Source organism: Filicampus tigris, chromosome 16 (assembly GCF_054856515.1).
Source record: "Filicampus tigris isolate MCC_2025a chromosome 16, RoL_Ftig_1.0, whole genome shotgun sequence".
In the NCBI taxonomy this organism is placed as follows: domain Eukaryota; kingdom Metazoa; phylum Chordata; class Actinopteri; order Syngnathiformes; family Syngnathidae; genus Filicampus; species Filicampus tigris.
The window spans coordinates 4,691,803-4,714,577 of NC_141232.1; the positions used below are offsets into that span (position 1 = coordinate 4,691,803).

Consider the following 22,775-nt stretch of genomic DNA (forward strand, 5'->3'; position numbering starts at 1 on the left):
CACTTACATTGGCCAGCTTGTGTTCAAAGGCGTGTGTGTGAGTATTGTGATTTCAAATGACATCCAACATAAATCTGAAACCATTACAATTACAAAAAATGACCGGGAAAAGGCTCAGCGTTCCTGCACTAGCATAATTTAGGTGTCAAAGGGGAAGTCAAACCAAACACTTTTTTTCTAGAACATGTTCTATGCAAGCCCGCTAGTTGAAATGCAGCATTCTGATTAATATTGTGTTTGTGGAATATAAGTTAAGCGGCAAAATGCACCCACTTTTAACCATCTCTGTGCAGCTATTTTGTCACTTATGTCAACTGAAGATGACGTAGAAGTTGCCCAGGGCTCAGATAATGACCAATCATGGCTCAGCTTCAGAAAACATTATCTGAGCGACTTCGATGTCATCTTGAGTCGACAGAAGTGACATTTGGGGTGTTCAATTCTGCCAGACGAGGGTGCTGTTACTCCATTTTGACTTGCAACTTTTAAAATTAGCGAAAATTTCATGCATGGAATGTTTATGCTGTTCACAGACATCACTCAATGTGTGTAATTTGTTTGGAAATTTCTCTTATTACATCAGAGTGATGTCAATAAAGCTTATTGACCATCCTCAACCTAACAAGTCAGACAGACTTCATTTCTATGTTCATCTTAATGGCCTTTTTTTTTTTGAGCGAAGTTTGACAGAGAGCACGCACATCAAATATTTTTGATTGGTTAGAAATTTCTCACACATGTCCAGCTCAATTTGAGTATTTTAATTTGTTCTTCACCAAGACAGCGTGGTAATTATTTTTATGACTTTCCTAGCACGACTGTGAGAAGAGGCTAGAAAGCGAACGATGGAGTAAAGATGACATCATCTCTCCTGCTGTTGATTGTTCTGGTTGTGCCAAACAAGGCTGTAAACAAACAGCATGGCGGCGGAGGAGGAGGAGGGGCCAGCGGGGAGTGTAATGGCAGGAGGGGGGTTATTATCAGACAGTTGGGATGCAAATGAAATTTCACACGGTCTCGCCGTTGAGGAAATTTAATTACGTTGCTTGTTGCCGGACTGGTGGAATGCGTCACTAAAGCTTTGAGGCGAGGAGCTGAATGGCTTGAAGGGGGGGCGTTGCAGACACCAGAACTGCACTTGCTCCCAAACCCCCACCCCTCATGGACACTTCCTGGGTCTGTTGGGGCTCTCTGCCAGCTGCTTGGAGCACAGAGCTTCTTGTGATGCCACACTGGACAGCTGCACCGTGAAAAGCATTGAGAGCCACACAAGGCCGCGTCTATTTCTATTCAACGTGATCTCTGTGGTCCTGGCTCTGGAGCGTCAAATCACCCACGTTCCATCCTAATTGAGCTCTCTGGTCATGACCCCCTTTTGCTTAGTGCAGCGTCACCATTCAAAGTGGAATAAGACAGTGACAATAAAATATGTTTTGTTGGGAATGTCATACCACTCCAGTCCAGCAGGTGGCAGCGGCCCTCGTGGGTCACTGCACAACTGATTCCCGGTAAGGGCGGACTGTTAACGGCAAAACGTTTAAAAATTAGTCATTGATACGAAATAACTGAACTCACTTAGCAACTTCCCCTCAATGTTGACTTTGTTGCTCGCTGTATGTAAATGTTGAACTGCAATCTTATCAGATGATTGTCATTTGTTTAGTTCTTTGAAATGATTGACGGGCTAAAATCCATTAGGTAAATGTAATTGACTATCAGTTGAACGCCTGCTGCTTTGTTGCTTCAGTGTGTACCACATTGTGTGGTGTGTGTTCTCAAGGAGGCAGCTGCGTCCTGGATGACTTTTAGGAAAGGGGGTTGGGGAGCGGGTAGTCGCTGATGGTGGGTGTCACGTTATTCACTGCCCACCTCCTCCTTTATGCGCGTCAGCCACACCAGTCAGAGAGCGCAAGCATCCAGTGAAGGATTAATGGCGCTGTCCACTTATCCCAAAAAGGGAAAGCGAGAACCTCCTGCTCACTGGGATGCTACATGCCTCTCCAAAGCGTTTTTGCCCCTAGCTTTACTGTATTCCTAGAGTTTAATCACATTGTCTGTGCCCACAGAGTAGGTCTTCCAACAGGCAAAAAGAATAAGAGTCCATTTATTATATGAATTCAAATGTTAAAAGTATAAAAATATTTTGAAGTAAGAATTTGTTAGGAGTTAAAGAGCAGTCAAATTAAACCTGAGACAAAAATAACACGTTGTGTATTTACAACCACAGGGCTTTGCCTTTCAAAATGTAAATAGCTTAATGCTAACAAACAATGCGGAACGCCAAAGACTGGCTAACAGATAGCATTAGTCCAAAGAAACTAGCAACAGAAATATATACTGTATATTTATGCATCATACAACATTCCACAGGGAGTTCATTTGAACTCTGGAAGAAAAACTCTTATTTCAAGCACTCTTCAAGCTGTTGCCGGAGCATGTCCTCTCCAGAGTTCAAGTTCCAGTGGTGACACGTGATAGTGAGATTAGGCGCTGTGTGTGTGTGTGTGTGTTAGAGGGGATCAAGGCCTCTGCCAGTTGCTGTGCGATGTCTGCCGAGGGCCGACATTGGGTATGATCCGGCGGACAATGCCGCTACTTAGTTGGACGCCGTGGAGGGAAGCCAAAAAGACAACGTGCGAGCGGCCACTGTCTGCGTAATCCCCTACGATATCAGGAATGTCCCTCGTTGGCTGCCGCTGACAAATTAACCCCCCTCCGCTGTTTGCCTCTTTGATTCAGTCGTAAACGTGACTTTAAAGAGCTGACAAAACTTCACAGGTACCTTGTGGTTGTTGAATGGGAAGTGCAAGGAAGCACACTTTTGTGATTGTGTTTCCATCAACAAGGTGCAAAGTGCTAACAACCTTGTCACTGTGTTCAATGTTCTTCCATCTTTGCATCTTTACCTTCTTGTTTAGTAACTTCACTGTGGAATCTACAGTTACCAACAAATACTTTTGGATTCATCCTAGCAATATGCCGAAGTTCTTTTGTATTGTTTTTATGTCACTACTTGATGAGGTGTTTTTCCGGATCCCACTCTGTGCCCCCGACCCAGAGGAGCATAGTTTGGGGGTTGCTCTTCCCCCCCCCTCTCTCTTTTTTTTAGCCCTTGTTTTCCCTTTGCTAGCTTAAGACGGGTACGCACATAAAGAGAGTACGGCTTTTTTTTGTCCAGATTTTGCCTCTTGCCGAACATTCTTTGTCTTATAAAATTGTCTTAGATTGACTACTCTCGAGCAATTTGCCTCCGCCCACTGTGACATGAACAGAATGTGCGTATTATCTCGATAGCAATCACGCGGACGTGGATCGTTATTGTAGATGTGAGCTTTCTTTGTACTAAAGTGGATGTGATTGTGCGGAAAAAGTCTGTAAAAATAAACTTTTCCCTGAAGCAGAAAGCGAATTGACTCATGCATGGGAGACAATTAGAAGGACACAAAACATTCCCACCACAAATCATAATCCTAGTTTTGCCTTGCAGGGAATGCGGAATAACGTGGGGAGTCTTTTTGTCTTGCCTAACACGCATCCATCATCTCCGACACCTTTGTCGTAAATCTCCCAAGACGGCACGGAATTCTCCAGCCTGCTTGACGGGTGAGTTGATGATTTATGCCGCGACGAAAGCGTCCTCGAAATTTGTCGCTTCGAAGACATGAGGAAGCGAGTGCCTGATGTTTTTTTTTCTTTTTTTTTTATTTAGTATTTTTTCTGATTGATACTTTCAGGCGAATGCCCTATATTCCCATGAGGGAAGAAGTGCTTGTGACGTTGAACTTTTTAGGTCATTAGATTGGCAAGCGTTAAATGTGCAACTACTGTCGATGCCGTTTGATCTTTTACAGTGCTGGAAAGATGCTCTTCCCACCCCCTCGTATTTCCTCCAGACTGCAGGCTCCAGTTCATGAACTGAATGATATTTGTACAATTATCCCTCGGCATCCTTCCCACACACCCGCCTGTCACATGTGTGCAGCAGGCCGTTATTAAAGGTAATTACTAGTCTTCGGCGGTAGACCAAAGTTTACAGTTGATACGATGCGTGTTCCTATGCTCGGCGCCGTGGAACAAGGGGGACGGCGGGTGTGCGCCACACGAGGAGATGACGTTTTTTTTTTTTTTTTGAGGGCGCAGGGCAAGATGATCAGACCTCCCCACATCAGAGCCCCGAGTTCACATTCCTGCTTGAGTTCAAAAGTTTCATCTTCAAAATATAGTCAGTGGTGTTCTTATGTGGGAAAATATGGTAAGGCATCAACCGCGATACCAGGAAAGCGCCTCCCTTCAAGTCTTTGCAGAGAAAAGGACAAGGAGAGGCGGCAGCAACAGGAAAACAGACACGCGAGGGTTGCACGGTGATAGTAAAAAAAAACTGACTGGTAATAAAAAAAGTATATATTCGTAATGATTTTTATTGCGTAATATTTGGAACGATAAAAAATATGGTATTGTTTCACAGTGTCGTTGCAAGGTATAGTATCGAAGTGACAAAATGCGTTTTTAAAGGGGAAGTCAACCCGAACTTATTTTGTTTCAACTACTGGGCTTGCATAGGACATATTCTTGAAAAGAATATGTTTGGGTTGACTCCATCTTTAAAAGTGTTGTACGAAATCCAACTAAATTCTCGGATTTTCAGTCAGCAAAACAGTGATCACGTGGATCCTGATGGAGGACAATAAAAACGCCAGAAAATCCAGATGTTTCTCAGTGGTTATGCACTTTTTATTTTTGACGTATTGGGCCCCCCAACACGGGGGCCCGTGTTAGTTAAATAGCAGGATCAGATCATAATCCCTGAGACGTCATCATTGGGAATGAACTGTTCCAACCCTCCAGATGCTGGAGAATAAAAAGCAGTACAACAATTCAAAAAAAAAAAAAAAAAAAAAAACAGACGTAAACCACGTTACATTCGAAAACATTCCTGTACACAACGGCCGCTAACGAAGGCACAGTATACAATACTGTCGTCATCATGTACAGCGTAACCCAATATGGGTCGACTCCATGCAGAGATGCTGATGTCGCTCAGGTTAAATTGTCGCCTCGTAGAACTCCGCAAGCGAGACGAAATCACTATCGATCATGTTTTTTTTTTTTTTTGGAGTACACATGACTTTCTTTGCTTCGAGTCTTGAGAAACGAGCATCTTCCCGACAGCAAGGCATCAGCTCATTTGAAATTCAGCTGTGCAATTTTTAAGCAAAATTGTAATAATTCAAAGAGAAAAAAAAAAGCAAATCAAAATCTCTCCCGTTCATTATTTCCCTCCTGATTGTAACGGATGCAAGGAGTGCATTTATAAGTTACATACAAAGGAATAGAAGAGATTTTGCAGGGGATTTGTTGTTTTTGACACAAATCTGAAGTCATTCCAGGATGTCATTTTCATTTTTTTTTTGTTTTTTTTTTTAAAGAGGTCAAAGTGCTTCATCCTAATGAAGTTCAGATAAGGTCAGTCATATAACACTGTTCACGTAAAAGCACAACAAAATCTTCACATGAGAGCGTTTGTCCGGAGTCAAAATGCTTTGAAGCGTTCCCATTTTTAAAAAGCTCACGTTCCAAAAAATAAAATCAAAGACGGCGTAAAGCTGGCAAACAAAGGGCGCGGGAATATGAAATACATTCTATGAGAATTGCAAGATACATTTACAAGCAACATGTACAAAAAGCTCAACTGATTGCCTGCAAACCTTTAAAAAAAAAAAAAAAGTCGAAATCCACTTGGAAGTGGCGGTAGTCCCGTAATCGGCGGGCCGCACAGCAGCCCACTTACACGAAAAAGCCCGCCGTAGCGCTCGCTGGAAGAACCCAGCGGCGAGGCGGTCTTGACAATGACGAAAAACGCTGGTCCTCGCCCGCCTTTCAGATACCGAGGCGAGGCGCAGGACGAGTATGAGAGAGGAGCGGTCGCCCTACAGGGCAACCTGGGGCGGACACCACGGCGTGTCCGGGTACACCAGGCAGTGCACCGACTTGAACCTGCGACCGACGGGAGACCACAGTTAGATGGGAATGGAACTTTGGCTTGGAAATAATGATGACATCGTCAGTACGGTATGCCTGCACATGCGCGTGACATCCCCAGCTGTTGCCTTTACAACTATAATGACTTGAGTACCACTATCAGATACAGTCCTTGACTATATATGTATAGAAAAAAAAAATTGTATATGTGTGTATATGTCACAGATGTCACATTCAGACCACGTGCAGGTGTACCTAATGTTTAGTCTCTCACCTGGATGGATCCTCCTCTACAGGGAAAGCTCCTTTCAAATTGATGATATTGCTCTTGTTTTCAAACATCCCATAGCTGAGAGTGATCTGAGGGAGAGATGACAAGGCATAAGTTTCACTCGAAAGTAACACGAAAGAAGATCCTGTATATGTCAGGCTGGTGTAGTATCGGTGTGTAGTATCGGTGTAGGTCGGTATCCCCACATATACCATTAACTGCCAGACATTTTCATCAAAACATTTTGGTTTTCCTCCTCACCTGCTTGTGGATCTCCGATCTGGACACTAGTTGCAGGTTCTCCAGGTGCGAGTGGAACAGGTTGCTGCGCGTGAGCGAGACGCCCAGCACGGACTCGATGATGTAGCCCACGGTGCAGTCGTCGGGCAGGCGGATCTTCTCCGCCGTGTTCATGAAATGGCCGCCGCTGGAGAGACGCCACACGTAGGTAAGGGATGGATGTATAGCCTTTTTTTTTTTTTTTTTTCTTTTATGGTGTAAATATATATTTGTCTTACCTGGCCCACGGGCTCATCTTGAGTGCCAGACCGCGACTCACACAGAAACCCGCTCCCCCAGTAGCGAACCAGAAGTTGACTGGCTTCTAGAACGAGAAGACAGAAAAACGTCTTGTAATCCCATAGCGTGGGATAAAAAAAAAAAAATTAAAAAAAAAAGAATACAATTTTAAAAAGCGGTCGTGCACGCACCATCTTATTGTCGCCCAGCCTCTCGGTGGCCTCTATGGGCCTGTCCAGGCTGGGCTTTCCGATGTACACGTCCTGTGTGTGCTGATACCGAGAGAGCTGCTTGAGCAGAGCGCGGACGTTGACGTAGTTGTCGTCGTCCACGTGACAGAACCACCTGAGCGACAAATACATCGTGAGACCCCGGACTCAACGTGTGTGTGTGTGCGCGTGTTTCTCAAACACTGACTTCTTGCCCGCCTCGATGAACTTATCGTACTCCACGGCCATCTTGCAGGACAGGGCCTGTCGGCTGTGAGCGGCCGAGCAGTTGGTGTTGATGGCGTGACTCCCTGCGGCCACACATGAACAAGAGTTATGACACGAAGTTCCCCATCAATGGTGCTTTTTTTTTTTTTTTTTTGTGCAACATATTGCACGTGTGGGTAGTGAGATAAAATTATTTCGGCAACAGGACGCCTCACCGATTTTCCTTTTGAGCTCCTCATCCTCGCCATCTGTGAAGATGTATGTCTGCGGACAAACAATGACAAATTAGAGTTAGAGCTAATGCTTGTATACATCTGGTACACCTGAGAAATTCAAACAAAATCGTGTCATCTTTTTATATCTTTGTAAACATTTGATTCAGCTGTAGATGAGCATGTGTACCAAATGTTGTGTGAGACCTCCTCCCCCGCAAAAATAACTCTTGGGTCTTTTTCCTTGATGACAAGCGCAGTGATTAGCATCATTCAGCCGTGCTTTTATCTCGGGGAGAAAACACATTGGCGAGTTAAACAGCCCATAAAGGCCTTTTGTGCCGCTTCTCACTCACTCCATAGCAACCGCACAACCGCCCCCAAAGCATCCCAGACGACAGAACACAAAAAGCGGGAGGGCGAAGCGTTCGACCGGCCCCCCGATCCATCCCTATTCGCTATCTCATTCGCGCATTCGCACCGCCCCCAAGCACAAGCCAGGCGTGAGCTCATATTTGAATGCAGGTGTGAAAAGACTGTTGTGTGGCAGCAGGTGCTGGCCGACAGTCGACCCGTTTACTCTTCAGGTGAGCCGGCACCTGCCGAGCAGCACGCCAGCGTTGTCTGGCGACACGTGTCTCTGCACGCCTTTTTTCAAAGTCTGCGAGCCATACTTTGCTGGGGGAATGGAGTGGAATGTTTGGATTCAGGTCTGATTCGACTTTTCAGGAACCGATATTGGACTCGTATCAGTCGTATATTTTTTTCAGGAATATGTTCTATGCAAGCCCACTAGTTGAAACAGGGCATTCTGATAAATATTACGTTTGTGGAATAAGTGTTAATCCACTCGTTTTTAGCCGTGTCTGGGGGCGGCCATTTTGTCTTCTGTCGACTGAAAATGACATCACAGCTGCTCACAAGGACCAATCACGGCTCAGATTCAGAGAACAGGTCAGCCGTGATTGGTCGTTGTGAGCAGTCGTGATGTCATTTTCAGTCGACAGAAGACAAAATGGCTGCCGCCAGAAATGGCTAAAAAAAGAGTGCATTTTACTATTTAACTTATATTCCACAAACACAAAATTAATCAGAATGTCGTGTTTCAACTAGTGGGCCTGGTGGGAATATATTCTTGAAAAAAATATGTTTGGGTTGACTTCCGCTTTAAGTACTTGCAATTTTTTTTTCCCTTGTCCGTCCTCTCATATTCCCATTAAGATGCAATTTCTATCATCTGTTTTTATTATTATTATTAGTGTTTTGCTAACTTGCTACCAAAACGTATACATTTATTTGCTAACTCTGACACTCACTCATTCACCCTGCTGCCGACCAATGTGTACCCACTTTTCGTCTCCTAAATCAGATGGGGTAGGAAATGTGCTCTAGAAAACGGACGGATGGAATCTTTATGGCAAAATGTATAAACAATATAGTGTATACGGTACGAAGGCCATTTTAACACTCCCCCATTGTAAAGGGCGCACCCCACAGCTGGGCCTGACCTCTTTCTGCCCCCTTCTCCCCGCACAATGAGAAACGTCTGGCGCTGTTTGTGCGGCAAACTCACTAAAGCGCACCGCCATGAGACTTTATTTGTTCAGTCACACGGGGCAGACGGCCGGATGACGGCGCCGGGACGGGCGCGCTAATGGCAGGTGGCGGGGCCGGGAAGCGGTGGGGCGGGGGGTGCTGGGATCCCAGTCTTGATTAGTAAATCAAAAACTATGCGACCATTCACTCTCTCACTACGTCACCCCCTCCTCTGCTGTAACGGGAACAATGCTGTGAGTTTTCGTGCCGAGTAAAAGTCTCTGCTGGGTAAATCCTCAACATGTTTGCCTGCATTTGCATACAGCTGCAGGAGTTAACCCCGCACGGCACCATCCCCGCCCCACTGTCTTTGTTTCTAAACTGACAATCAGACGCGCAGTTACTTTCACTACATGCAAATCAAGTGTGTGTGTGTGAAGCGGAGATAAGAGAGGAGGGGCCGAGGGGGGGGGGGGGGTTACTTGAAACCACAGGAAGGCTCGGCGTGGCCCCCTGTCTGAGCTGAACGCGCGTGGTGCCTGCATGGCTGCCTCCAGCTCCACAGGAAGGAAATGCAACAGCGGGCACTCTTCCCTCTATTCTCCACCACCCTCCCGCGTGTACCCCTGACCCGATTGTACAAACTTACGCAAGTGTTCTTTAGGAAAAGAAAAAAAAAAAAAAGAAGTTACACTCTCTCTTTTATTGAGGTCCACCCATTTCCACTTTTAAGCACCCATTGTGAAGTTGCTGCCTTATTATATTTATTCTACATTGTTACAGTATAATGTTGTCTATCAGGTAGAGAACCATATTTGGCACATTTGGGTTAAAACCCCCAAAAATATATAGTTCATTTTTTGTAGCACATGAAAGTAAAAGAATAATTCAAATAAATTGATATTGCACTGTATAATTTTTTTAAATAAGAGTCAGAAAACGATACACGTGATAGGATTTTAACATAATTTTCATTTCATGTTTTCAATTTTAAAGTCTCAAGATTTTAAAATGCTAATACAGGTCGATCGATGGATGTACTTTTTAAAGGGTTTTAAAATAAAAATAATGATTTTTCATTTTTTTATTTTATTTTGAAATTGGAAAAAAAAACGAAAAAGTATTTTTATTAATTAGCTCCAATACGCACGATTATAAAAATGTAATGAAGAATTAAAAATGACAATAGAATATGACACAAATTTTGAGGCCTAAAACTACATCGTCACAGTTGTTGTTATGGGAATTATTAGAATATTGATGAACACATGGACTAATAAAAGCTATTAAGGGCTTGTTGCATGTGACGCTAACCAGTTGCACTTTGGCCCGACTCAAAGATTAGAGGCGCCATTGTGTCATAATCTACACGCATGTAAAGGATGAAGACAGAAGAACCGAAATAAACGCCCGCCAGCATGAAAGAGGCACAGATGCCATTGCGACGCCACAGATGTTCATCAGCTGAGCGTGAGAATGAGCGGCGGCCATATGTAGGCGGTGGGAACCGGGAGCATCATATGGCCGCCATTAGGGGGACGTCCTTTGTTCTGTGTCTCCTGACCACCTGGTGCCCCCCCCCCTCGCTGGAAACTCCCTCTTGCATTGTGGCCTCGCTCTGTCCCTTATTGTCCCCGTGGCCGCTCGCCAGCTGCCTTTCCAGGACATCTTTGACTCTTGTCGCTGTAGAAGATTTTGCCCCTTACAGTCATTACCAGCAATTAGGACACTTAGGCCACATACTGTATGCACAAATATGTACTGATGCATCCAAGGTTGACTTTACTGGCCACAATTGAATTTGAGCACTTTAGAGATGGTCCAGCCAGAGCCCAGACCTAAAACTAAATGGAAATCTGTGGGGTTGCCCAAAGGGGGGCCGTAAGCAATGGTGCTGGAAAGACTCAGCAAACGCTAATGCCAGAAATGAAAACAACAGAGGGAAGCATCTGGCTTCTTAGTACAACTAAATCCACTATATACAACAAGTCGTTTAAACAGCAGATGCTAACATACATATCATGGCTAGCGACCTACCAATTAAAAGAGCATACATGATTTTGCTTTATTTAACACCATAGTGTGCACATGAGGGGACGCCATCATCACGCTCCACACGATAATATCTGTGACTTTTAGTGTGTATGGCTGGCCTGGTGAGTGACGTGGGTGTCAGCAAATGAGAGCGCAAATGTCAAAATGCAAAATGTCATCACTTTGAAATTTGGGGGCTCAGTCGAACGGACTGTAAAGCCAATGTGACGCCCCTGTATGCAGGATGAAATCACTTTGACCGGGCAACTTTGTGCAGCCACATTTTCACACACTTGCACCCCCTTTTTGTCCCACGGGCATCCCCTTGAAGACGAAGCCCCCCATCCCTCTGTTAAAGCCTGACCCAGACTCGAGCTCTCTCGTGTTCCCATGGAAAGAGAGAGGGCAGACGGGGCGCTGGGAAAGCTTTTCTTCAGCCCCCCCCCTCTGTCCCCAAAAGACCAGCTTTGTTCCTGCCAGGACTGCGAGAGAGGGGGACAAGGCGCTTGGAGAGTCGGCGCTTGCCGCGGAGGCATCCATTGCACCGGGTGGGGGCATTCACAAGGGACACCTCAAAAAGAGGAGGCACAATAGGCAGAGTGGAGCGGGGGGGGGGGGGAGTCCCCTTGCTTGAAAGTGTTCTCTTCGTTCTCAGGCACATCACTCAGAGGAAGATAAAAACTGACAAATGCAGGCGGGGGGGGGGGGGGTGCGGGCGCTTGAGAGTCTACTTCGTTGTCGCATACTTATGGGTGTGATTACAAAAATGTAAGCAGCCCTCTTTCACTGTGGAAGCCCAGTCATTTTCAACCCCTGTCGGGTATAATTTCCCTTGATGTATTTTTTTGCAAACTCAACAAACCAAGCAAGTGACAATGGCAACCCAAAAGTCCCAACAAAAGCAAATAATGTCCATCCATCTATGCCAGTATAGTGACAGGCAGAACAGTTAAATGATTGTCTGCTGGATGGCAGAAGGTACAGTTAACCTGTGTATCCACCTGTTGCCATTCGAACAAAGAAAAAATAGCTTTATCATTATTTCAGTGTGTTTATACTTTTAGTGAGATTTTTGTTTGGTGCTGTTTTCTTAAAAATGTATAATCGTCCCCAAATTTGCCGAAAATCATTCACTAAACACGGAGCATCATTGTAAGCGTCATTAAAGTTCATATTTACCTGTTGCATACTCCTAGAAATCCAAGTGTCCAGAAGCAGGTTGAGTCTGGACTGGTGGAACTTCTTGGTGGTCTTCACCGCGATGAACAGGTCATCGGGTCTGATGTCCTCGGCCGGGGGAGGTGACGTCTCGCCGGCGGAGCCAGAGGAGCGCGCGGTGGGCTTCCCCGCCTCCCTGCGTCCGCGGCTCAGCTTGCCGAAGTACGCCGAGAATCCCCTCTGTCCGCCGCCTTCCGATGCCGCCTCCCCACCTTCGGTCCCGAGTAGCGACCGAGTGGCCTCCTGGCCGGTACTCTGCGCGTCTACTTGAGCTCCGTGATGCCGCACGGCGACCAACAACATCAGCAGGCAGAGAACTGCCGCGGTGCCAACGCAGACGGCCGTCTTCTTCCCATTGTTCTTCAACATGGTAAAAAAAAAAATTACAAAATATAAAGAAAACAGAGAATTTCCAACGCAAAGTCCATATAGTAATTTAAAAGAAGAAATTTTGAGGAGGTCCGATGCGGCACATTGCTAGAGAGCGATTGGCGGTGAGTCACGAGAGCAGATGTATAAGGTTCCGCTATGACCACGCCCACTGGGCGGCCCTTGACGGCAGCAACATTTGAATATAGCAGGTGCTGTCAAACGTTTTCACCTGCGTGAAAACGGAACTTTTAACGGCACAAATGAAGCACAAACGTAACAGGCTATTTCTCCCAGTTTTATGTGGGGTGGAGGGCCAACTTTACGCAGGTAACCTTTTCGGCAGAAGAACTGATACTACGTCTGCACTTAATGGTAACTAAAACTAAAGCAAATACAGATTAGTACAAAAGTAAAAAGAAAACAAACCAAGCGATAGCAAGCATTGGCTTGATGTTATGAGTTCCCAAAGCTTTGCTAGCCTAACATTGTAGATGATGAAAATAAAAAATGAAAAATCAGCTAATGATAATTACTGATGAAATACATTTGACTTGTGTGTGTGTGTGTATATTATTTTATTTTATTTTTTTTTAACGCAGCAGCTGGTGGTTTTTACTAGCATAGCATAGCTAACATAAAGCACAACAAATTATTAGACCCGATAACATTAATCCCAAATCGACTTTCTCGCCATATATGCCACTGCATTGTAAGGTTGAAAAAATTACAAGCTTATTTTGACAAGGTAAAGCATATAAAGTACAGTTATGTCTTTCAAAATGTAGGTTGTAAATGTAAAAGGTCATCAGAAAATTAGTACAGATACCTGAAAATGTACTTAAGTACAGTAACAAAGTATTTGTACTTTGTTGCTTCCACCACTCCCTAGAGATCCCTATTTTAGAGGGAACTCCTCTTATACTAACACCAATTAAACATTACTGCCATGTGTAGTATCGGGATTGTGAAGTGGCCTTTTTTTAAGTTTTAAAAATTTGTGATGTTTCGCCGCCAAATTCATATTTTTAGAGGACAAAAAAGTGGTGATGTTTTTTAAAATAAATTTGTATTTTTTTAAAGTTGAACTTCTTGGTGGTCTTTAATGGGTTGCAGATCCAAAGGAGTCCGGGGACCCCAGTTTGAGAACCACAGAATTGTAGAGCTGAAACATAAAATGTTATATTGTAATTGCAGTCAAATTGAGATTTTCTACGGGCTCAAAACTAATAGAATACAGTTAGAAATAAGTTAGCTACTTTGAGTATTGAGTATATCTTACTGGTCATATGTTTTCCATTGGTGATTGTAGCTAGACTACAACTCTTTTCCACCAAACAGCAAATAATTTTTTGCAGCTCATTGAATTTTTGGGGGAATGTTTCCTTGTTTCCCCAGCTAACTTTTACAAGCTGGACTTCTTGTCAGCCAATCGCAGGGCACACCTGTAGACAATGTGGGAGGAAGCTGGAACATGCAAGCACAGGGACAACACGCCAAGTCTACACAGGAAGGCCAAGATTCAAACTCTAAACCTCAGAACTGTGAGGCAGATGTTCTAACCACTAGTCAAGCCCGACAGATTTATTGTGAAATCTAAAACAATCCTTTGTGTTTTGTCTTTTCCATTCCATTTAGTCTCACTTGACCGTGAGCTGTGTCCGGGCTGCTGAAATAGCCTCCATTGTTCTCCGTGGACCAAGGGAGGAACCGGGAGCAGTTGTCCGTTGCTGCGCACTTGTTATTATTTAAATGGTGGCTTTCACCAGTGATGCTGACCAAAGGCCCGACTCGCAGCTGCTCAGAGCCTCGGCAGCGCACAGCGACGCTTCGTGATGAAGGTGGCTTTTGGAATAACATCTTTTCCATTGCAGGTGTTGAATGGCGCGACATAACTTAGAAGTGCTCTTTGTGCTCCTGACAAGCTCTTTTGTCCTCATTTGTGCATGCGAAGGCGTCCAAAAGGGACCGCAAGAAACCAAGCGGAGGGGGTCGTCTGTGTGGCCTTCATTCTCCTCGCGTCCAAAGGCCTCTTTGTGCGGCGCTCGCCGGACTTTCGCCCCACCTCGCAGGCTCGTTTAGGCTCCTTTTTGCACCCGCTGGCTTGTTTAAAACGAAAAGTAGTCACGGCTTCCTCCGTCCTGGAAAAACAAAACCGCAACTTGTCTCCCACGTCAAAACACAAACTCACTTCCTCCCGCTGGTGAGCCGCAAAATAACGCCACGGTAGGGGTAGGGGTAGGGGTGGGGGTGGGGGGTCTAGTAAAGCTCCATCGGATGTTTAAATTGAAGCCCTGCTATTTCTAGTTCTTGTTTTCACAAAGCTGATTGCATCTGATGCACATTGACAAGGAAAATAATCACTACAGCTTCTCTGCTGCTCTGTGATCATCCCAACACTGCTGCCGGTAGGCTTTTGGAATGTTGCGCAAGTTATTGAAAGCCAAAAGTGTCCAAATAAAGTGGTTAGCACATCTGCCTCCCAGTTGTTGAGGTTCGAATCTCAGCTCTGGCGCTGTGACGAATGGAGCGCATAAGTGGGAGAAACTTAAAATGGTGATACAAGCATGAAATTTGGTCTTCAGATCCAACTTAAAACTCTTTGCAAAATTCTTGGACAACCGTTGAAGAACAGTTACTTGAAGCTCTTGCAGTCTTTTTTTTTTGGGGGGGGGACTGAAATATTCTCTAACTGTTCCAGACAGGCGGGTTATTCTTGCACTGTCAGCATTTGAAAATATTAGACTGAAAACATGTCCAACGTCCAACTTTATATTCAACTTGAGTACACCTATGGGGCTTAAAATTAATGCATTCCAAGTTATGAAATGTAGAAAGTCTTTTTTTTTTTTGTCAGACACATTTGAATTGATCAGCAGAGTGGGATTTGAAGAGTATATGCACCAAATGTCATGCTTGTATCACTATTTAAATGATTCTTGCCACACTTACTGTTGACAATGTAGCACTACAGCGAGCGATAATATTTGGTAACTTGGGTCAAAATGGACACCACAGCTCCTTATTGTATTATTAAACTCTCGTAATGACCGTTTTTATTAGCCTCCTGCACACAACAAACCAAGCGTCTATTTAAGATGAAAGTCGCCCGTGGCCCACTTTCACTCTGTGGGCCTCAAGATTGTACAACAGTCAACATCAGAAAAGTGACACTGAATTGGGAGAGGGGTCTTTACGGCCTCATCGGTGTATCCTAATTGCCATACCTTGAATTAGGATTGCTCTGTGGAAGTGTACAATAGCTATGCTGTACATAGGCAAGAGTGCCATTCGTTTTCTGTTCACCGTGCAATGAGCCGTTTTCCTTGTGGTCAGGTGACCACAGGTATTGAGGAGGACTCCCCTGGGTGTCAGGATTAGCAGCAGCCTCTGGGACGGATGCTGTGATGGGAATTTTTCCTTCTGATGTTGAGTCGCCCCCCCCCCCCCCTTCGCCACCTCCTTTGAGGGCCGTGTCACAATATTCCCCTCTGATGCCACTGTATATATATCCCACAGAGATCAATGACAGATGGCGCCACCATTTCAAGGTCATCCATCTGCGATCTACCACATCTGTTGCTACTTAGCACCATTACCAGCCAGCAAAGATGAACCGCGCGCTGCTTCGATTTCACAGTCCGACAGATTTTCACTGGCTTTTTTCCTTTTTTCTTTTTCTTTTCCACACCTCGGTGGATCCTAGTTCATGTTTTGGGTAGCGCCAGTGTTGTTGAGCGAGCGAGTGAGTGCACGACGGGGGGGCCAAGGGTGATATACGGCAACATGAGAGGCCAGACTAAATGAGGGAGACGTCGCAATGAAAAGCAGATGTGCCTGCAGGGCCACTTCAATTACTTTATTACCTTGCGAAAACAGTGAGGGGCAATCTTGTAAATGCCAACTAATGGCCGAGGGCACACTGCTAATCTGTTAGACACGCAGGCTTTGTTATGCACTGTAAACGACGACTTTACTTTGAGGTGCGGTTATTTGCCTGCTTTAACCTTCTAGTTACTTCAAGTTAGTTGTAGTTTTTCAGCATGACGTGTGTAATAAAGTGACAATAACATATACATTGAAAATGGTTCATTTCAAATATTCTCGTCAATGTCAACAATGCCCCCCCACCACCTCCCAATTCAGTGTCACTCATTTTGATTTTTTTTTTTTTGTATTACGGATCTCATGGTGTGCAGGTGTACTTAATGAAATGTCCTGGGAGTTTACTATACATTTTCCCACCAAGCATTCCCTCCTTCTTCCCAGACGATCCAACCTGGTCCGTTCAGGGAATCCCCCCCTACTTTCGTCACCGGGATTAATTCCTGCCGCTGGCTTTGGATCAGCTCCCGACGGAGCTCCGGCAGAGCAGCGGTTTATCCCATGTGGTAGGTTCAGCTGGGCTGAGCTTCTCATATTAAATAGATTAGCAAAAGGCATTGTTCTAATGGCATACAGAATATGGATTTAGAATGTTATGTATGGTTTTTTTTGGGTTTTTTTTTTAAGTATAACTGCAAAAGCTGATGATAAATCCCCTAATTGTACCCGTGGTTCCTTGACTGACCTCGGTGAGGATCAGCCGAGCTCATGTTAGTAGCCGTGGGAAAGCGTAGCAGTGACACCGCTTACGAGCTTTTCTGGTTTCCCGTGGGAGACGTCAACGATAGGATTTAGCCATGCTACACGGGCAAAAGTAACGGGACACCTGCAGGAAGTGATAATGGATGAAACTGTGGTAATAGGCCTTCAGGTTCCACAGTTCAGGGAAATTTATGAACTAGCGTTAGCACTAGCAATGGTGGTAGTACCAGGCCGGCCGCTGTGCAGTTTGTGAAGAACAGAACCTGTTTTCTTTTTGTGACGTATTAATAAAGGATTTTTGTACGGTTGAGGTTGGAGGATAAATGTTGTCTTTTAACAATCTAATTTGTCCCTTAAACACGAAAATTTGCCCACGTGGGTTGTAAAGTCACTTTGGCTGTCATACATCATTCAAATAAGGCAGAAATACTAAATGTGCTCTCAGAGAACATGTTGAAAGCTATCGCTGGACTGTATGTCAACCAAACTGAAATTATGCCTGAGAAATTGGAACAAGTCTTTGGAAACTAGTGCCGGTATGAAGCCACGTGACCAAGCGCACAGCCCTACAGTTAATTCCTGAGCATCAAGTGCCCCCCCACCCCCCCCCCAAGATGGAGGCCACACTCACTCGTGGGCCCTTTTCCCACAACCTCCAGGCACCTCGGAGGAAGTCGCCCAAGCGTGACGGCGCTCTTTGATTAAAAGGCTGAATGTCCGAGGTTGTCCCGGAGAGTGCGGCATTAGCAAAAGCACATGCTCTCCTTTCAGGTCGGAACAATGGCGGCCATTGTGAGCAGCGCCGCAAGTGTCTGTTTGGATTCAAACGAGGGATCTCAGCGGCGGCGCGTAGACAATAACCAGGGTGGGGCGTGCGTAAGCTCGGGGTGAGCGGCGCGCACGGCAGGGACGTTTACGAGATAAGAGGAGGGTCAGCACAGGACGGACAGCCGCTGGTGTAAAGAAAATTCGAGGGAATACATCATGAGCTGCTAAGTCTTCTTGCCGCTTTACCCCAGTTTGAATTGATGTAACAGGCTTTGTTTGCTCTCACGCAGATGTCACAATAAGCGCTTAAATGGATAATGTCCACAGATTTGGGGATTTATACACATAATAGCATTATAGTCCATATAGATAGCATGGAATCACACATTTCCCGCATTCCCAGTGTAATATTGTTCTAGGTATGCCTGCTTGGCCCTGTTTGTTGTCATTGCGGAGACTACTGCCACAGGGCATTTCGCTTGTGCTTGAATAAAGTACTGATTCCGTCTTTCCGTTTCTCTGACTGTCATTTGTCAGTCGCTCTTGCAGCCAGCTGTTGGTTTGTCTTTCTGTCTCTCAGCCTCTAAAACAGTCAACCGGTTGACTCATTTTTAGTCGAACCTAACTTACAGCTATTTTCTGAAGAACTCACCCTCTCACGTTTTCTGCACATTTTCACTTCAGGCATGGTCTTTAATCCCGGCTCATAGTGAGGCTTCACTGTGTATGCGCAGCGTGGAGGGGAAGGAGACTTTAGCTGTCGTCATACCGCTTGGCCTCGAGGCCGCTTTATAAACAGCAGTGAGCCATCTTTAAATAGGACATTGTTTTGTCTTTTGTCTTTCCATCCCTATGCTGTCCTCCATCCCTGCTGCTGCTGCTGCTGCTGCTGCACCCCGAAGGCCACAGTAAACATCCTTTCACCCATCCGCGCCCAAGTGTCTCACCACTCCCGTGGATGAAACGCTACTTTGCCTTCTCCCAATCCGGAATGACACTTTACTCGCAAATGCTATTTAACGTGGGTAAGCAAACGCTTGTGCTCAAAGACCATGTACGATTTTTAAAACGGACAGACGAGCCAGGTCATTCACAGTTTTAGGTATCAGCTGAACATTTTTAATAGTCATTTATTGTTGCTGATTTAGCGCTTTGGCCATCTTGTACTGAGCAACCAGCACAGATCCCTACTTCAGGATAAGTTGCCTTTTTACTTTCTGCGACCGTCATTACAACCTCTTCCCATAAGTTCCGTTCTGTGGTGACATCTGGAATACGTATCACAAAAAAAAGCCCAAGAAAAAGCAAAACGCACCAGAGTTAATTATGTCCTTGTGTATCACAAGTCATCGTAAAAGGAAGACGAATCGGCAACCTCAGAGGCAGGAAACGTGCGGGAACGGATTAGACTGCAACTGCGCTTGTTTAAGCCTTACAAGCGGATGTTTAGGTGCTATGAGGAGGAGGAGGAGGAGGTGTGCTGGACTGATGGCTTCCCCTATTCTTCCCATTATCCCACACGCCCTTTTCCATTGGAATGAAGGGCTATCTATCAGGGGGACCCCCTTGGTGCTCCCTTTCTGGGCTCAATGAAAGCACCTCTGTGACCAGACTTGCCTCACACGGAGCCAACAGATGTGTTGAACGCTTACGCCCACCACCAAAAGATGAGCAGCAGAAAGAGCTGAAGTGGAAGCTTAATGAAGAGACAGCTTTATGTAAATGGGCGTATAGCAGGCGCTAATGCTAGCAGAGCCCTGTTTTTGCTTGTTTGCGAATCAAATAAATCACACTAAGTAGTTATCAACTTACAAATCAGGTATCTTATCAACCGTCTAGCAAATACTGTACCAATGTTAGCTGAGGTCAGCATTTGTCTTATGTAAAACCATTTTAATATCGTTACCTACATACATATTCTCTGAAAAATCATCATTTTGTTAGCTAACTGTTTTTCTTGTTCCTGAATATCCATTCCCCTATATTTCTGCTATCTAGCAGTTGCTAATGCTAGTTGAGGTAAATGACAATAGCTCAACTCCAAAATGTCATATACGCCCATTTCCCATTGTGCTAGGCTAGCTAAATAAGCAAAGGAACACTAGCATGGAAATGTACAGTATTTCCCCTTTTCATTTTTTTAAAGGACTACTTCTATATTCTGACATCTTTTTAGCTAATGCTATGCATCTAGCTTGCATAAAACAATCAATTCCGCCAACTAATGAATATCTTTCATCTACATCTATCTCGCAAGCAAGTTAAGTAAACATATTGTGGCTGGGAAAATAAGGGCCTTTTCTACATATTTACTAGCTATATTTTCTATCTTTGAAGGATAGAGGTGAAATGCAACTTCTGCTCCCCAGCGGGCCACTGAAGGAGGAGCAGCAAAGGTCCCTTGCCTTGATCCCTGGAGCCCAAACAATTGGGGCTTGGCGTGGATGGCCCTGAGGCAAAGCCATCTGCCACAGAAAAGAGAGAGAGGGACAACCATAGAGAGAGAGAGAGAGAGAGAGAGAGAGAGTCCCATTGTGGATCAGCTATTGTGGAATGCCGGAGCAGATTGATGAAGGCCTGGCCGATTCCTTTAGAATGGACACGGCAGGGGAACTCCTACTCTTTCCTTCTGCAAATGACCACAAGGCAAGCTGAGAAAAGTCTGGTTGAAAACCTCGCACGACATTCCAGTAAAAGTCATCTTCACATGTTGTGCACCACATGTGCACATGTGTATGGATATATGGCATTACAAAGAAAGTGTATAGCACTGATTACTTTTGGAAACATGCTTGTCCTACATTATGCTATTTTAGTGAATGCGGCTGTACTGTGTTTTAAAAGAGTAGAATGAAAGTTGAAATTACAAGCAGTTTTAGCGCTGACCTCTGACTCACAGCAGGTGTTTGTTGATGTCCACCAAGCTCTTCTTCTGTCTTTTGGAGGGGGAGGAGTCTCATAGTTTAGTGGTGGGGGTGGGAGTGTCAGACAGGGCAGATGTTGTGTGCAAAATCTCCCTGGGGGGAAAGTGTGCCGCCACCGTGGGAAGGGGTCAGGGCAAAAGGGGACATCTGACAACACACAGCGCTGGTTACCACGGCGACACGCAGCATCAGCAAGCCGCCTGCTGGACCCTAGCCAGAGACTTGTTTGGACAAATGAATATTCTCCTATGGCTTTGATTAACTTTTCATTGTTTTTTGTGACATTTTTGGGTAGAGCGTATTTTAATTCCAGAACTAAGAACTTTTGGAGGACCATTGGTGTACCCTGGGGTACTTTTGAAACTGTTTTAAATTATGACTCCCCCCCTCAGAAAAAAAAAAAAATTAAAAAAGCATAATATGTCCCCTTTTCATGTTTTCCTTGCTTATTACCAGAACTGAACTGTTTTGCTGCATTCATCTATTGAGAAAACAATCACATTGGTGAGTTTTATCAGGATGGCCCTGGGAGACTTGTTTCCAGAGGTTCCAAACACAATAGCTCCCAGTCTTCTTTTGTTGTGAAAGCTCCATTGTCCTTCCCTCTGAGGGTTCTTGGATCAAACACAAAGAGCCGTTGCGACAATGCTGGCAGCTCAGAGGCTCACCTCTTGGCCTGTGATGGATGCTTTGTATAACATTAGGCGGGTCAGAACCCGGGTCAAGATGTGAGGGCTTTTTTGGAGTGGCAGAATGTGGAAAAACTCTTGCACTTCAGTGGGGTCACGATTAGATATGCATCTTGAGAGGCCCATCGTGTCTCCGCCGAACTGTTGTGGAGGAAGATGAAGGAGGAGGACACAAAGCATGCGTGGACCCATTCCATATGCAATCGATGGGGAGCATTCCTTGTAAACCTTCTGGGAATTCCAGGATATTTAGACCTAATATAAGAAATTCCTGAACAAATGAATGTATTCCACTGAGCAAGCTTTACATTTAAAAAAAAATCTAATATTGTTTACATTTTTCTTTAATTATATAATTTATAACAATTGTTAATATTATTATTTCTCGTTTTAGAGGCTCCAAATATTAGAATCAGCTTTTAGTGTGCGCTGTAACATAAATGAATACTACCCTGACTGTTAGCGTTGTTCTAATTAATAAATGCTGATACAGTTCTTTTGTCTTTTGTCTGCAGGTATACCTAACATTGTGTGACCTGTTGTGTGTCAAACTCACACTGGAGACTAATGGCTGACAAAGCTGCTGAACCCATTGTTGCCAAAAACAAAAATGCAGGTACGCTCGTGTGCCAATGCAAACACGGAAGCCTCATCAGTGCGTGAGCAGAAAGCAAAACAGGTAGGACTACGTATCAAAATAACAGAAGCAGGAAAACGGTTCACCATCCTCCCTGACTCCTCTTTGTCTCTGCAGTATTGACGGAAAAGCTCCCGACTTCCCGGGTCGCTGTCTCTGACCCCGACCTGGACATCTCCAGGAAGGCTCCTTGACGTCTGTGAGGTGCAAACCGAGCTCGCCTTGCCTGCGGTGGAAACGGCATGACGGAGCTACACTTCCCGACCACTTTATTAGGTATACTGTATCTGCGTGTGTGACTAGGCCACCGGGGGGCAGTATAATGAAATCATGCAGCCACAAATGAGGAATAGTTTCACAACTACTCTGAGTCATTCGGTTGGTCTATTATTAAAGGGTTATGAAAATTTCTTGGAAACATTCGCCAATTGGGCTACTTAATGGATGCCAGAGAGATCGACACACGGCGGTTGGAGCCTTGTCTAATCTATCGAAAATGCTTTTGATACAGTAAACCACACCATTCTTTGAAATAGACTAAAATATCTAGCTGGCCTCTGTGGTGCTGTACACAAATGATGGTTATCCTACCTCG

At 44.9% G+C, this 22,775-nt stretch overlaps 1 protein-coding gene and 1 long non-coding RNA gene across 3 annotated transcripts; one reads left to right on the top strand and one right to left on the bottom strand.

Moving 5' to 3' along the window:
• Positions 1 to 1,463: 1,463 nt before the first annotated feature.
• LOC147134238 (uncharacterized) lies at positions 1,464 to 22,452 on the top strand. Of its 2 annotated transcripts, XR_015090173.1 has the most exons (11): positions 1,464 to 1,508; positions 3,488 to 3,603; positions 3,852 to 3,998; positions 5,882 to 6,069; positions 6,542 to 6,694; positions 12,185 to 12,576; positions 13,974 to 14,119; positions 14,214 to 16,966; positions 18,833 to 18,955; positions 22,059 to 22,222; positions 22,298 to 22,452. It is a non-coding gene; the product is annotated as an uncharacterized LOC147134238 (long non-coding RNA). The 2 variants fall into 2 exon arrangements; XR_015090174.1 differs by lacking the exons at positions 1,464 to 1,508; positions 3,488 to 3,603; positions 3,852 to 3,998; positions 5,882 to 6,069 and having other exon boundaries at positions 6,439 to 6,698.
• Positions 4,710 to 13,302, bottom strand: lfng (LFNG O-fucosylpeptide 3-beta-N-acetylglucosaminyltransferase). The gene is made up of 8 exons (XM_086056184.1): positions 12,168 to 13,302; positions 7,422 to 7,470; positions 7,187 to 7,289; positions 6,961 to 7,114; positions 6,769 to 6,854; positions 6,512 to 6,677; positions 6,254 to 6,339; positions 4,710 to 5,994 (listed from the first exon to the last, which is right to left on the bottom strand). The coding sequence occupies exons 1-8, from the start codon at positions 12,573 to 12,575 to the stop codon at positions 5,928 to 5,930; spliced, it is 1,119 nt and encodes a 372-aa protein (XP_085912310.1). The 5' UTR covers positions 12,576 to 13,302; the 3' UTR covers positions 4,710 to 5,927.
• Positions 22,453 to 22,775: the final 323 nt, after the last annotated feature.

Bases quoted from the DNA above. Each gene is read 5' to 3' on its own strand.
- lfng (XM_086056184.1), bottom strand. From the start codon at position 12,575: ATGTTGAAGAACAATGGGAAGAAGACGGCCGTCTGCGTTGGCACCGCG. The intron at 6,678-6,768 runs GTAAGACAAATA...GCGTCTCTCCAG, and splicing joins AAGATGAGCCCGTGGGCCAG to CGGCGGCCATTTCATGAACA. The intron at 6,340-6,511 runs GTGAGGAGGAAA...TCTCTCCCTCAG, and splicing joins GATCGGAGATCCACAAGCAG to ATCACTCTCAGCTATGGGAT.